The sequence below is a fragment of the Engraulis encrasicolus genome, chromosome 16, assembly GCF_034702125.1.
Source record: "Engraulis encrasicolus isolate BLACKSEA-1 chromosome 16, IST_EnEncr_1.0, whole genome shotgun sequence".
Taxonomy (NCBI): domain Eukaryota; kingdom Metazoa; phylum Chordata; class Actinopteri; order Clupeiformes; family Engraulidae; genus Engraulis; species Engraulis encrasicolus.
Window position 1 is genome coordinate 23,681,730 of NC_085872.1, and position 15,272 is coordinate 23,697,001.

At 45.1% G+C, this 15,272-nt stretch overlaps 1 protein-coding gene across 1 annotated transcript in view; it reads left to right on the forward strand.

Moving 5' to 3' along the window:
• The first annotated feature begins 808 nt into the window (after positions 1–808).
• The window catches only part of zswim5 (zinc finger, SWIM-type containing 5), a 62,346-nt gene continuing 47,882 nt past the window's right edge, over positions 809–15,272 (forward strand). Inside the window, exon 1 of the mRNA XM_063219038.1 lies at positions 809–1,368. Within this exon, the coding sequence (XP_063075108.1) occupies positions 876–1,368 (493 nt within the window). The 5' untranslated portion in view covers positions 809–875. The remainder of the gene's footprint in view (positions 1,369–15,272) is intronic.

Below are 15,272 nucleotides of genomic sequence, written 5' to 3' on the forward strand. Positions count from 1 at the left end.
CCTTGCAGGGGTGGGGAACCATATGTCTCGAGGGCCCTGAGGCTGTTTTATCCGTCCTCCGATGTAATTTTAATGTTGTGCCACTTCACATGAAATATGACATATTTTGTGATGGAAGTTATATTCATGGGATCTAGAGAAGGTTGGGACTGTTTTAATGATGGCTGCCTTCAATATAGGCCTAAAGTGCAGGGGGAAATCCTGGTTTGTGCTCATGGTACGGTCCTTGGAGGACTTTTACGGCCTTCGGATGAATTTGAAGTGGCCCCTCGAATGAAAAAGGTTCCCCTACCCTGCTTTACAGACAGTTTAGAAATACGCTTAAACAAACTTCCCACCCTCCAATGTGTACAACTTCTTAGATTAGTTATAAACTTTTACTTGGGACATATGGCGACTTTTACGCACATGTGATACATGACGCTGGGGCTACTCACCATCCTTTTAAGAGGTCATTGCATTACAAAACAAAACGTATGTGACTATGAATACATTGTATAAGAAGAACATGAAATCAGTTATTACAGAAATGGTGAGAGCATCAACTAATTACTTTTTTGGATAACGCGCAAAACAAAAGGTTCTTTAGTTTTCCACATATAGCATATAGAAAAGGCATTTCCGAATTAAATCAATTCATTTAAAAAAACAGCAACGGTCACCATACCACACATATGCCTACTGAATGCACATTGGAATACACACACGCACAAAGGAACGCTATCAGTGCAACGTTTCCTCATGATTGGAGAGCGCGTTTGTTATTGGCGGTGACGCAAGAATCTACCTCCCCGCCCCTTCCCTCCTGTTGTGAGGTGCATCTGTCTGTGCGTTTTTGTAGCCACCGTATCGACTTCAGTGTTTATCTGGTTGTCATGGCGGAGGGACGTGGAGAACTACAGCCTCAGCCGCCGATTCACCTACCACCGGCCAGCAAGCGACCTTGCTTGCGACCCGCTCCTCGTGGACCGGGTCCGGGGCCCGGGCCGGGATATCCGAACTCTCGTCTTCGCTGTCCGGAGTCTCTTTTGGACTGTGCTGCTAAGGCCGTAGCTGAGAAATGGGCCTTCGAAAGAGTGGAGGAACGCTTCGAGCGGATCCCCGAGCCAGTTCAGCGCCGCATAGTGTACTGGTCATTCCCGAGGAACGAAAGGGAAATTTGTATGTATTCGTCGTTTCAGTGTCGCGTTGCGGGTGAAGATCCATGGGCCGTTGGCTCAAGCGCTTCCGCTGGGTCTGGGGCTGTCCCTGGAGGGGTTACAACCACACCGGGGAACACGGGGGCAGGGGCCACCGGAGATGGGCTCCCTTTCCGCCGGGGGATCCGGCTTTTGGAGACCGGTTGTGTGGAAAATGTCTTACAAGTCGGTAAGTTGGATGTAGAGTTGACTTCGGCACTTTTGCGTGTTTTTTCCATAGCTGTCTGTTTGCGCAAAGTTCAGAAAGCTAAGGGATCTGTAGCATTACCAACGTAGAAGCACATTTGACAACCACATGAAACTGCCTATAGGCTAGATGCCACTCATGTGTTAGGCAGAACTCATGCACTGGGACAAAATCCATCCTAACAAGATTAAAATCATTTGGGTTATTGCGCCATGATTCTGGAGAAGCGAGCTTTGAACGTTTTAAAAATTAAAGGGCTGTCGCTGGAGTTATTTTGGTCAGTGTTTGAAGCATTAAGCACGAATGAACTGAAGGTAAAGTCGACCTAGGGACGCAATGCTTCACACACTGACTAAAAACTCTAATCTACAGCCCTTCAATTTGTGTGTTGGTAGTTTTGCCTACGGATTGTCTGTTTTCTCTGCGGTTCACACTTTACACTGTTTCACACCACGATATTGCCTTACATTTCGTTTATAAACATAGCATACGAACAGATCAAAGTCCTGTTCGTGAGCTATTGTATGGGGTTGTTGCGGAGAAACAGACTAATTTCCCAGCTCGAGGGGAGAGAAGCAGACGTGGTTCCCACAATAGTATAGCTTTATTGTTGCTGCATTGCTAGTTTACATCGTACCGATCAGAAGTTATTTCTGTCGTCTATAACTATTTCTTGAGAGAGGGCATGTAGAGGGACGTAAACCGTTATTGGATCTCTTGTTATGATTATTTAAGGATGCACTCTAATCCGCTTTGATTCGAGTCCTATAGCTAGCCTATCTTTTGTTTATTTGCTGGTTGGACAAGACAAAGGACCCTTGTCCCCTCATGTAAATTGGATATAGAAGCATGTGATGGAACCCATTAATCCAAGTTGCTTTCAGTGCATTTGGTTTGTTAAGGTTATTTTCGATAAAATCCGATTTGAACCATCAATCTGTGGGTTGCCTCGCGCACACAATAGCTTTCCAGTTCAGATGATCCGTGTCGCTGGTACAATGCAATCACAGCAGAGCGCACTGGTTTTCTACAAACAAAGGAAGGTCCATATCTAGCACCCTATCTCTAAGATTTGATGTGAAGGGTGTGTTCTGTTATATGAACTATATAGTCTTAGGGTGAAAGATGCTTTCTTGTCCAGGACAAACAATTCTAGGCGATAGCCCTCTGAAACGTAGGCGCAATGCATTTGCCCGGAAGAGCGCCGAGCCTTTGCGCTGACCTGTGAATTATGTCTGTGTATTCGTGTGTTTGAACAAACGATCAATTTTCGCTTGTCATGCTTATGCGTTTTGTGTCATGCAATAGTTCCATATCAACCAGAGAGAAAGTAGAAAAGAAATATTGTTGGCAGTTCTTTTCAGCGGAAGTTGCTGTCTAATTGGCTCAGGGCGCACATTGACAGGGAGCCTTTGACATCCCCAAGTCAGGTTCTGTTTCAAGACTGATTCCGCTGTGTGGAACATACCTAGGATATCTTTTGGACGTGGCACATACAGATTTCATTCCTCTCCCTTCTACCTTTCCCCCTTCCCAAAATAGCGGCTCGGGAAACCCCCAAATCCCCAATAACCTGAGGTGTTAGGGGCACAGGGAAGGTAAACACACGCCCATACAACTTAATTGAGTAAAGAGCCCTTGATTCATTTGATTCTTTTCCACAAAGATCCTCTGTGTTCTATTTTGAAGCGCCTGCCTTAGTGGAAACATGATAACTTGGCTGTAATAAAATAACGCAGGCACTGATTTAGCATGTTTGAAAGGCCTCCTTTATAGGAGAAACCACTCCCCACTGTCCATATTAGTCAGTTCCTTAAATACTTGTTTTTTCCCTCTTAGAAACCTGATTCCTGATTCATTTGTGATGAGTCTTCCTTTGTAATTCTAAACTGTTGCATAAGAAAAAAAGAATGACTCTGTTTTGATCCGTTCCAAGCTGTCAGGTAGTCCAAAACGGATAGTTCTGAGTTAAACTATGGGTTCATATGATTAAAAGACTTGAATTGTGCTCTCTAGCAAAGCTGGGGTGAATTTCTCAAAAAATAAAATTGCTTACTACATTAGCTACTGTGTTGTTTTCAATGCATTTTCCCATTGGCAACTACCGAAGTTGCTAACAGGCTAACAACTTCTCTTTTGAGAAACTCACCCCTGGATTGTAAGCAAATACTTCAAAGTAGGGCCATGGCTGAAGCTCTGACTTATTTCAACATATCTCTGCCTCAGTTGTCATAGAGATGCGTCCTCCATCCCCAATGTGTAATGTAAATCTGTACGTGTGCAGGTGCTACCATGTGACCCGGGTTTTCTAGTTTTTATTAGAGTGATTCATTCTGCTCTGTGTGTCGCCTCACCCCCCAATCCCATCCTCATGGTATCCCCCAACGCCTCAGTCCTATAAAGTCCTTGGAGAGAGAGGTAGTTTGAGCTTGGAGTCAGGCTGGAGGATTATTGGGTCATGCTTTGTTAGCCAGCTGTAGAAAACCCCCTTACTCTCAGGAAAAGGGGAGGAGAGGTGTTGTTGTGTGTGTGCACTGTGCATCTGTGTGTGCATGTGTGTCGGGGGCGGGGGTTGTTAAAAGTGCAGCTCCGCACTAACGGCACAAAGCTTAGAGTGGCTTTCTTTTTTTATGAAGGCTACTCTCTTCTACACTGGGAAGAGGAGGCAAAAAGTTTCTGTGGATTACAGCTTTAGAGAGTCTGAAGTGAGACGCTGCTCTCAGTATCAGATCCAGAACATGTCATAGTCATCTCGTTTTGGTGCAAAGCTTGGTTGCAAGTCTCCAGCATGGAGTGATGTGGTTTCCCCCTCACCCTGGGTTAAAAACGACCACAATTCAAAGGGGGGCTTTGAAAAGTTCACCCCCAAACCCCTCTAGCATGAATCAGTTCTCCACTCAGGATGTTACCCCCAGACCCAGACTCAGAGCCACTCCCTCTCTTCCCAGTCGTCTTTGTAGATTGTAGGTTTTTAATAAACGTTTTGGTGTTAAAGTGGTTCCTCGTGAGACGAGACTTTTTTTTTTTATAATGTGAGACATATTTTGTCCTTTTCCGCTGGTCATCGGGAGCAAAATGTGGTGAAGGCAATGCATGTCTCTTCATTTTGTTCAAAGTTAAAGGGACACTGTGTGAGATTTTTAGTTGTTTATTTCCTGAATTCATGCTGCCCTTTCACTAATGTTACCTTTTTGAAGAATACTTACCACCACCATCAAATTCTAAGTATTCATTATGACTGGAAAAATTGTGTTTTTCATATATGAAAAGGTGGATCTTCTCCATGGTCCGCCATTTTGAATTTCCAGAAATAGCCATTTTTAGCTGCAAAAATAACTGTACTTGGACCATACTAGAAAATATTAGTTTATTACTTAGTAAACTTTCATGTAAATGTCAAATTTGGCAATAGGCAGCCCAGTTTCAATGAGCAGCATAGTTGCAGTACCTTTTTTGACCATTTCCTGCACAGTGTCCCTTTAAGTTACTTTCTTCATTCTATGAGGCCCTTCCTACTCCTTATTTTTATTTCTTTCTTTATTTTACTTGCGAAATAGTATTAACTTTTCCCTCTTAATGTTCTAATTTTAGGGTGAATTTCAATCTCCCCCTTAGGCGCCACTGTCTGGTCTGGTCTTGTAATTCTATACATTTGGCTGACTGAGAGGGAAATATAGTTGGATGTGCATTTCTGAATTAAAGGCTAAGAGAATAACTTGGTTATGGCTCCTGTGATCTGCCCCCTCCTATCCACCACACAGGGAAGACTTGTTTTTAATTGTAGACTCTGCTTCATGTCTCCCGCTGTATTGCAGAAATCAAAATTACCAATGGACTCCAACGGCGGTTAACGTATTATTGAACACAGGGGAATGCTTTTGCCTGGTTTGTCTGGATGTTTTTAATGACTTTGTTGATGATTTAAGCAATTTGTGTTTGAGTGGTGGAGGTGGGTTTTTTTTTGCTTTTGCTAATCGGAACACATCTCTTGTCAGTGCATTGCAAGTTCAACAAGGGACCACTAATTCGGTGCCTTTCCTCATCACCCAGACTGACAATATTTAATCAAGGTAAATCATTTTGTTCCCTCAAATCTCAAAGGAAAATCAGCACAACAATTCCTTATTCAGGATTGTTAGTGCTCTTTGAGTCTTTGAAGGACAGAAGACATTTGAGTGGCCTGTTATTTCAGGTCTTCATAAAAGCTGCTAATTGAATTTGAAAATGGGGGAGGGGTTGCAGCAACAAGGAAAATTTATTTCTCAGCCACTTAAATGTAATCTTGTCGCCTTTGTCTGGTAGACATTTTAAGCGTGATGCTTTTTGGAACCATTTCTGAATGATGACACTCGTACTTTGTTTGACACCAGGAGTTTTACACAACGCCATTTTGGTGTGTTGTTATATAGCCTACTGGCCATCCCCCCTCCGCCTCCAATGGGTGTCATAACAGTATGTTTTTATCTATTATTGGACCAATACCTGAATCCAAACACTGGCCAATCAATGGCATGTACACTTGGCCTGTAAGGTTAGCGTTATCCGGTACCCTTTGATGGTGTTTCATCTGCCATTTATTTTTTTCTCTGCAACACTCTTGGCCAGCCTGTTTGCTTGCTGTAGTACACCATGACTGCTTTAGCCCCTTAATGCACGCTGTACCTCCAATGGCACGCTGTAATAGTCAGTGAAATGTAACTACCATAGCACTACAATACTATGACACAACACAGGCCCTTTAGTAATGCACCACGACTTGGTCATTACCATACTGGTAACAACAAATGTATAAAGCAGCGCCTTAAGGGGTTAAGGCCACTGAGTTCACGTCCCCACCCACAGCCTTACCACCAGCAATGATGACTGACCTCCTCTAGCCGCCCCGGCCCCCCATGTGTCAAGCATCAGTCATGGTGCCACTCTCCCATCTAATTCCCACCTACCCAAACCTAAAAAGATGCCAGAGAGCTGACCAGGGTTAGCATCAGAGCTAACCTGTGAGTGCATCCCCATATCTATCACAATAGTCAGTGGTGACGAGCATGCTAGTGAGGGAGTATGCACATGCTTTCCTGTGCGTGTAATGCTCACATTTTGCTGTGATTACATTGTCTAAGTAGGACTTTGATGGTGTATGGAAAGAGAGAATGTCTCTTGAGTTGTCACCCCCGGGGATTTTGTTTGATGTGTGGAGTTGCAATGTTGAGGGGTTGTGGGGCAAGTGAGCATTTGTGTGTTTCAGCGTTAATGTGTGTTTTGAGAGAGAGTGTGTGTGGTGTGTTTCTCTCTCTGTTTTCTCACATTAAAGTAGTCTTGCGCTTCACGGTTCCTCGTCTTTGTGTTAACCATGGCTCACTCTCCTTGCTTTGGGGTGTCATTGTCAGAGGTGCAGTGCTCGTTGAGCTGCCAGTCTTGAAAGAGCTGGCCTCCAGACAGGCCTAATGGACCCCCATTTGGCTGTAATTGCCTAACAAATGCAGAAGAATTCCAGAGGAAACAAGAAAGGAGCCTGCCGAAAACGATAGAGGGCCAGAAGCAGCCAGGCGAGAGCTGACAGAGCAGAGCAGAGGGGAGGGGAGGGGAGAATCAGCCAGTGGGATGAGGGGGAAAAGAGAAAAGAATCATATAGTATGACGAGGTGTATATAGGAAGGGAGAGGGAGAGACATAATTAGAGAGGGAGAGAGAAGGGGAAACATAAACCCAGAGAGAGAGAGAGTGAGCGAGGGAGGGAGGGAGGGAGGGACAGTAACAGAGTGCTGAAAACGAAAACATCCTCTCCTCTCCTCCTCTGTCCACTCTGGGGCGGTAATGGTGACTGGCTACAGAGGCGACTCAGGCATCCCTGTGCCCCCCCCCCCCCCCCCATCCTCTCTGGCCCCTTTCATCCAGCTGAGAATTTGTGCACAGGGAGGTTTTATTGCGGCCATTTCACATGGAAACTTAATTTTCTCCAGTCTGGACTACAGGGGGAAGCATAATGTGTGTGTTGGAGGAGGTAGGGGTCAAACATCCAGCCAGAAGGCATGAGAATGAACCGTGGCTCAATGGCCGTTAGCAACGTGTTAAACTCCCCTGTGCAAATATCACATGGGCGCCTGAGCTTTCTTTCTCCCCCAAGTTACCCTCTCTTTGAAAGGCATCAAGGTTGATGTGCTCGGTTTCCGGCCTGCTGCTAGGCCCCCCTTATTTAATCAGCCGTTTGGTTTTCATTGTTTTCCCAGTCATGTTGCCAGAGTTATAAAAGATGTTATTTTTTCATTTTACAAAGACTTTTTCTTTTTTTACTTTTTATTCGATTTCAAAGCTACTTTCCTAGTTAAATTCTGAGTGTTGGGTTACTGCATCCATTTAGTCATCGGTGGTTATTGATCACATTACTTTATTGACATTCTGCCTCTCCCCACATTACAGCACACACCATATGCATGAATTCAATTAAGTTTTTGATGCATATGATTTCTAAAAATCCATGTGTATTTGAATTTGTGTGTGGGATGTTGGTTGTCAAAAGAGCCATTTTTACTGTGAGGCGCAACGTTTAATGTGGAAATGGAGTATTCAGTGATGCATCATCTGCAGATGTGAAAGATCTGTAACTTCACTGAGCCCGATTGTAGCAATCGTGAATGACTTGCCACGTAAAAAGAAACAGCTCATCGGAACATGTGAATGAAAGGTTCAAAGAGAGACAGATTGGCTAACACACACAGTGTAAAAATGACTTAACCCTTTATATTGGATTTGCACCCAGATGGTGGAAGCTTGTTGTCTTATGAATATTTAAACAGTTGCATGTAGGGTCCAGTTGGCTTGCTAATTGACATGTAAAGGACAGGGGGGTTTCAAAGGCTTCGTCTGATTCAATTAAAAGAGGTCATTAATTGGCAATGGGGGCATGTGTCTGGGTAAGACCTGTGAATGGGACACTTTCTCTTTCAGGCATGGTGTCAGGCTAACTTGTAAAAGTGTTTGTTTATTGTAGGTGTGAAGGCATGCATTAAACACACACACACCAATTTACTTTGACCTCCATTCAGGCAAACCACTCATGCTATGTCCCTACTAAATTCACATGCTCTCATGATGCCAAACAGTTGCCATTTATATTTTAAAACTTGGAAATAATTGTGTTTATTTCTAAGTGCTGAGCTTTTAGAAACAAACGGTTTGCGAAACAATCGGTTGGGTTTTTTTTGCTGTTGCTTCAAAATTGAGCTTCGAGAAGTGACAGCTTGGTGCTGGTGTATTCAGCCCCCCAGACACCATTATCACTCACAGTGCTCATGAATGCAATGCACTTTGTGATTTCCATGGCTCGGACGGAGAGGATGTGTCCATTTGCACCTTCCCTTTCACAGTTTTCCCACTCTCCTCTGTGGGCGGAGCGACTCTTGTCATGTTTAACGTGCGACAGTCAGGCTCGAATGCCTTGAATAAACACCCATCTCCACCCGCAGTTAAATACACATCAGCAGCAACCTCAGCAGGCCTCCTAGGACCTTGGAGGAGTAGCTGCATTGGGAAAGGTAGCCGAAACAGGAGCCAGTGGGCTTTTAATTTAGGCCTGGATATCCTGAAGATATCTCTCACGACAGCCTGCTATGAGGTTTCAAGTGGCAGCTTCCAATTCAGAGGGGCCAAAGCTATCATTAAGACATAAATACATTTAGTACTGACTCTTCAGAGCCAGAGATTTAGCACTACTGTTTTTTTCTTCTTTCTGGTCGTTACTTGGACGCTTTGAAACCAGTTGGTCTTTTTTTTTTCTTTGAACGCTTTGAAACGCACAACCAATGAGAATGTTTCTGAGATCAGCAATTTGCTAGCAATGCTAATAATCTGGTTTTACCATCGAGTGTAGGCTATGGTTGCATGAAAGAGCACAAAGGGTTCTTGTCATCTGAAATGGTTTAAACTGTCACAGGAATACTAGATTCCGGTGAGTCGTCTTTTGACTGTAGAAGAAAACCTCTGCTTGCTCAATTTTGGAAGATGAATTGTGAAATTTCTCAACAGTGACTTTTCCCCTGAAGCCGTCCCTTTCTGTGTTAGCCAGACAAAATTCACTTTATTACCCGGGCAGGCTTATACCAATTGTTAAGGTTGCAGAAAAGAAATGCATAGTAATTCATTTCCCTTTTGGTTAGCTTTGCTGGTTTTTACCCTGCGCACACACACACACACACACACACACACACACACACACACACACACACACACACACACACACACACACACACACACACACACACACACACACACACACACACGAAAAAACACTTTACCTTCCCCACCCCTTGCCTCTCATCGACCCTAAGGCAGTCATTAGTACCACGTGTGGCGTAAAAGAAATTGTGAGCGATTGGCACACTGTATAATCTACACACCTAATGAGTTAGCATGCTAGACTGCACCTAAACTATCCATGGCTCGAATGCTCTGAGCTCCGTGTTGAGAAGATGGCTTGCCATTAAATGATAAATGCCCTTTACCAAATCTAATCTGGGCTTTAGTGCACATGTATTGAGGACATGCTTTTCCGACTTCCCTTCTATAATAGGTGAGCACACGCACAGATGTACACACACTCTCTCTCATTCTCTCCCTCTCTCACCCTCTCTCCCCTTTTCCCTTTCTCATAGTCATTCCCTCTCTCTTTTCTGCCCACCGGCTCCCTTTTTCAATATTGCCTAATGACAGGCCATGGTTTCCCTGCCGTGGCTGGTCTGATATGGCCCATTAGGCACTTGCCTCTCTGACAGCTGAAGGAACAGATGACTGCAGAAAGGAAGAGAAGGGATGGGTTGGTGCTGGAGGTGGGAGAGAGGGTGGGGTTTGTGGGTCGGAAAATGTGTAAATGGGGGCTGGGGGGTGGGGCAGGGCAGAGAGAACTAAAAAGGCAAATATGAAAGGCGATGCAAACCAACCAACCCATCAAAACCCCAGTCTCGGACACACACGGGCACACCAGAGAGTCACACCAACACACATGGTCCGCACCCATACTGCGAGAGGGTGAGGAGAGCCTCATTAGTCCCCTAGCCTAACTGGCTGTGAGGCTGACAGAGGAACACGTCAGAACACAGGGTCCCCGCGGGACATTAAAAAGCATTAAATACAGAACTTGCAATTTAAGGCTTTAAAAATCATTAAATTTCGAGGTGTGGCATTAATTTTCAAAGGATCGGCATTAAATTTCACCCGGACACAATGTAGTAGCCTAATATATAGATATTTGGACAGTTAAATTACGTAAAAACAGTTTTCTATCACTAAGACAGACGGCAACAAGCGCTCCGAGTCGGAACACGCCTGGGGTAGGAAACAAGGCACTCGACAGTAAATGACAGGCGGCCAGGTAGGATCCCTCGTCTGGATCCCCCTACTGGTTGATGACGATTTCTGACCAAGTAAATTCCATCGACCACAATGCGTGTGGTCTAATGCGTGTGGTGGCTGACTAGAGTTGATACTTTAAATTTCATCAACCAAAATGCCTCGTGGATATTTGTAGGCCTATTTCTGTGGTACCGTCGAAACTTTACTCGTCGAAAGCCTGAGTTTGAGTGTAGCGTTTAACGCATGTCATTTCATGAATGCCACGATTGCAATTTAGATTAGCAGTTAAATCGTGCAATATTCTACTTCAAAGTCTCCGAGCTTCGTATCATTGTGTTTACGGTTATTTGATGCTGTCAAGGGGTAACGCAATCGGGAGTGTGCCCGAGTAGTGAAGTTGCAAGCGGTGGAAATGTGTGTAAAATGTAATAAACCGGTGTTTACGACTCTAAATGACACAATGAGATATGCGAGGATGTCCAAATCGGTAACTAACCGCGTGGCGTGTGCATCGGTAGCTTATATTTTAGTCGCGTGTCAGCGGTGAAATGCTTGTGGGTATTCACATGAAGCTGCTGCTGCTTCTTGCTCTCGCCGCTCCGAAGAAGGACTTGTTGCTAAACTGAAAGTAGAATGCCTCTTGCTAGATGCCACCGCCTCTATGATGAAGCTTGGGGGGAAAGGACATAGATGTGTATATAATACTTCTATACACATCTATGGGAAAGGAGGAGTAGCCCAGAGCCGTTCCTTTTTAACCCTTTTTAAACCACAGGTGTTATAGCCTCTACTCATAGTAGGCTAATGTGCACTCAACTATTTATCCATTATGAATGGTCAATTGTTGCCCATTTTATTTTATTTTTTTGATAATTGAAGGTATTTGATGAAATGTCATCAAACTTTCAAACATGCACAATTTTTAAAATTAGGCCTAATGGTGTTTCAAACTAGTGTGTATCACCTCGCTCTTTTTTGTTGTGTTTGCATCTCTTTGGTTAAATTAAGCACAACAATAAAGACTACTGGAGCTTGGGCCCTCCTGGGCAGCAGCCAGATCAACTGTAATTTTAACACAGATGCAGGCTACTTTGATTTGAAATAATAATACATTATTCTAAGGGAGGGGCAGATTCTGCACAGTCATGAAAACTCCCACATCATTCAGAAACCTCTTTAACAAGTCATGGCAAATGTCTGCCACAGAAAGTGACAAGGGAGCTGGCAGTGAGAATGAAATAACAGAGAGCAGTGTGAATGCATGCTCAGTTTTATTTTGTAGGGTTATTAAAGCATGTGCGAGGCTGAGGGAGAAACATTAGGCCCCCCCATTAATTCCTGCTTGTATGGAATTCGACAAGCTTGGTCTCCATAGGCTTCCAGATCAGTTCTTCCTTGCTGCTGCTTACATGTGTTCACATTAGGCTTCACTACTAGCACACTAGTCATAATAATACTTTTATTGTATACAGTATGTGTATTGCATTGCATTATAGCAATGTAATAACAACTATACCATGTAACGTGCACATGCACACACCCCGTGTAGTGGTATTAATTTTCTTGTTGGAGGTATTAAAAATGGTATTAAAAAGCATTAAATTGGGTGAGCAAAAATGTGCAGATACCCTGAGAACAGCAGCAGACGCACAAACATGCGCTGTGGAGGTCACACACACACACACACACACACACACACACACACACACACACACACACACACACACACACACACACACACACACACACACACACACACACACACACACACACACACACACACACACATGACACACCCCCTCCTCCCCATTCCTATCCAACATAGTGTCCCTCTTCACCCCCTTTACACACATGATTAATGTAGGCAACAACCATAGAGCTATGTCTGGAACTACCCCCTACCTACACAGACGGGCAGGCAGGCAGGCAGACAGACAGACAGACAGACAAGGCAGACCGGCAGCTCTCACATACCTGTTTGCCTAAAGTCACCCATGGCCTGAACACTGAAAACGTTTCTATCCCTTTTTACTTTAACTCCCTGTCTTGCTTTGACAATTTAGCTAAAACCAGTAAAGAATGGACATCCAGATGAAGTTGTGAGGGAGGGAGGGCCTCAGTGGATGAAGCCGGAATTTCAACTTTTGGCTCCATTCAGCAAAACCTACTGTTCACATAATGGGCCTGGTGAGCAAAATGTCAGGGCAGCAGCCACTGCGCACCTCTGTGGCCAAGAATACGCCCTCTCCTCTCTCCCGTTCATGCGTTCAGGGGGCCCGTTTTGTCTCCAGGCCCTCAAGGACCTGAGGGGTCGGGTCTCTGTCCTCCTCACACCTGACTCCGGCCTGGCCCCACAGCACACAAAAAAGTCATGTGTGGCGTGGCGTCGGAGAACAAAACGCTGAATGGCCGGCAATGCCTGTCTGTATAAGGGGGCCCGGCCAAGAGAAAGGAGGCAGAGAGAGAATGAGGGAGAGAGAATGTGCGATGCTGAATGGGTGATTGTGGGTCCTGTCATGCTGTAATAGGATCAGGCTGAACCTCCAGGCCCAGAGCAGTGGAGACGGAAGGGGGCAGGACGGGGCAGGAGGGGGCAGGCATTGTTGGCTTGTAGGGGAGCATCGACCCCCCCAGCAGGGGAAGGCCACCAGGGGCCTAGAGCCTGATTTATGACCGTACATACATACATAGGGTCTATGCAGAGCACACTGCTACCACTACCACCACCACTACCACAACCACCACCACTACGACTGCTATAGGGTCTATGCTTGCTGAGCACACTGCTACCACTACTACCACCACCACCACTACTACTACTATAGGGTCTATACTTGCTGAGCACACTACCACCACCACTACGACTGCTATAGGGTCTATGCAGAGCACACTGCTACCACTACCACCACCACTACTACTACTACTATAGGGTCTATGCTTGCTGAGCACACAACTAACACTCCTACCACCACTTCTACTACTACTACTACTATAGGGTCTATGCTTGCTGAGCACACTACTACCACTACCACTACCACTTCTACTACTACACAGAGTAGCATAGGTCATCACGAGCACTTGTATTTATGGATGGCTGTCTGCTGCACGTTAGTAATTCAGGGAAAGTATAAAATATTAAGCAACGGTTGTCCACCCTGCACCATGCTTAGAGTGTCTGTTTTGATATGAAAGAACCATTTGTTTGGGCGGACACACAAGCACCAAAAAAACCATGCACTTTACATTTCCAAAAACGATTTTATGTCGTAAAAGAAACGGCTTGTTTAGCTTGCCCTCAACCTTAACTATCCGCATAACAAATGCCTCACTAGCTAAGTTAAACAGGCGTCATACTAGACTGATTGGTTGGTGACCTGTCACCTGTGAGCAGAGGGTTTAGCACAGCAGTCTACTATTCATACTTTATGTATCTTTACAGTGTGTTAGTTCCGCTCCTTGGGAGGTTACAGGCATGCGGGGGTATGATGGGTGGGGATGGGGGGGGCGTACTGTACCCCATGCAAATGCATTAATCTGCCTCCATTGCACCGAGCCTAGTGACAAAAGCCTCCCCCCCCTTCCCCAATATGAGTGGGAGGGAGTGGGGAACCTGAGGCCCATCAGTCTTCTTGAAGCCTGCAGACCCCGTCTCTCCTACCAGGAGGGGGAGACGCTGTGATCTTTTTTATCGCCACGCCACCTGTTAAAGGTCTGAATTGATTGCAGTGTAACTGTAAATTGCAGATAGGCCAAATGTCAATCAGACTTAGAATGAGGGCTGCTCACCTGTAATGAAAATGTAGTTGTAGGCTTAATGGTGCTTGGATTTCAATATTAAAGAGGGGAGTGAGCAGTGGCTGTGTGTGTGTGTGTGTGTGCGTGCGCGCGCGTGTGTGTGTGTGTGTGTGTGTGTGTGTGTGTGTGTGTGCGTGCATGTGCGTAGTGGAGGGGAGATTAATAAAATACTGCTCTCTCTGGGGGAATTTCCCATGGCTTGTCCAAGGGCATACGAGAGATCCCCACAGGACTACCGCCCCGCCCCACCCCACACCACCCCACACACCAACCTCTCCACCCCATCCGCCCGCCCCTCCTTCCAGACTACCCCTAGAGCCCTGATGGGCCTCTTGTCTCTTTGGTACTTTCTTTTGATTTTAAATTCAAATTTTCCCCAAGTTTAATTTCTCCTCTGTTGGCTGTGAACACTAAGCACTTTTTTCTGCTGTGGCAGCAAGATGAGCCTGTGTGGCGTCTGAAAGTGTAAATCAGTATTGAAAGTGCTCAGCCTTATCTGCGCGGGGTACAAAAAAAATACACCCACCAACAATGGCTTTAAAGCACAACAGATGAAAGCCACAATTAGACCGTGGGCCCTATCTGATTCCCCCTCTTGCCAAAAAACTTTTTCTTTCTTTTCTTGCTGCTCCACTTTTTTTGCATAATGGGACTTGTCTTTGCATTATAAGTTGGTGCTCTCTCTCTCTCTCTCATGGTAAAAGATTAGGCACTATTGCTTTAGAGGGCGAGTGCTGTGTCTTTTATGCA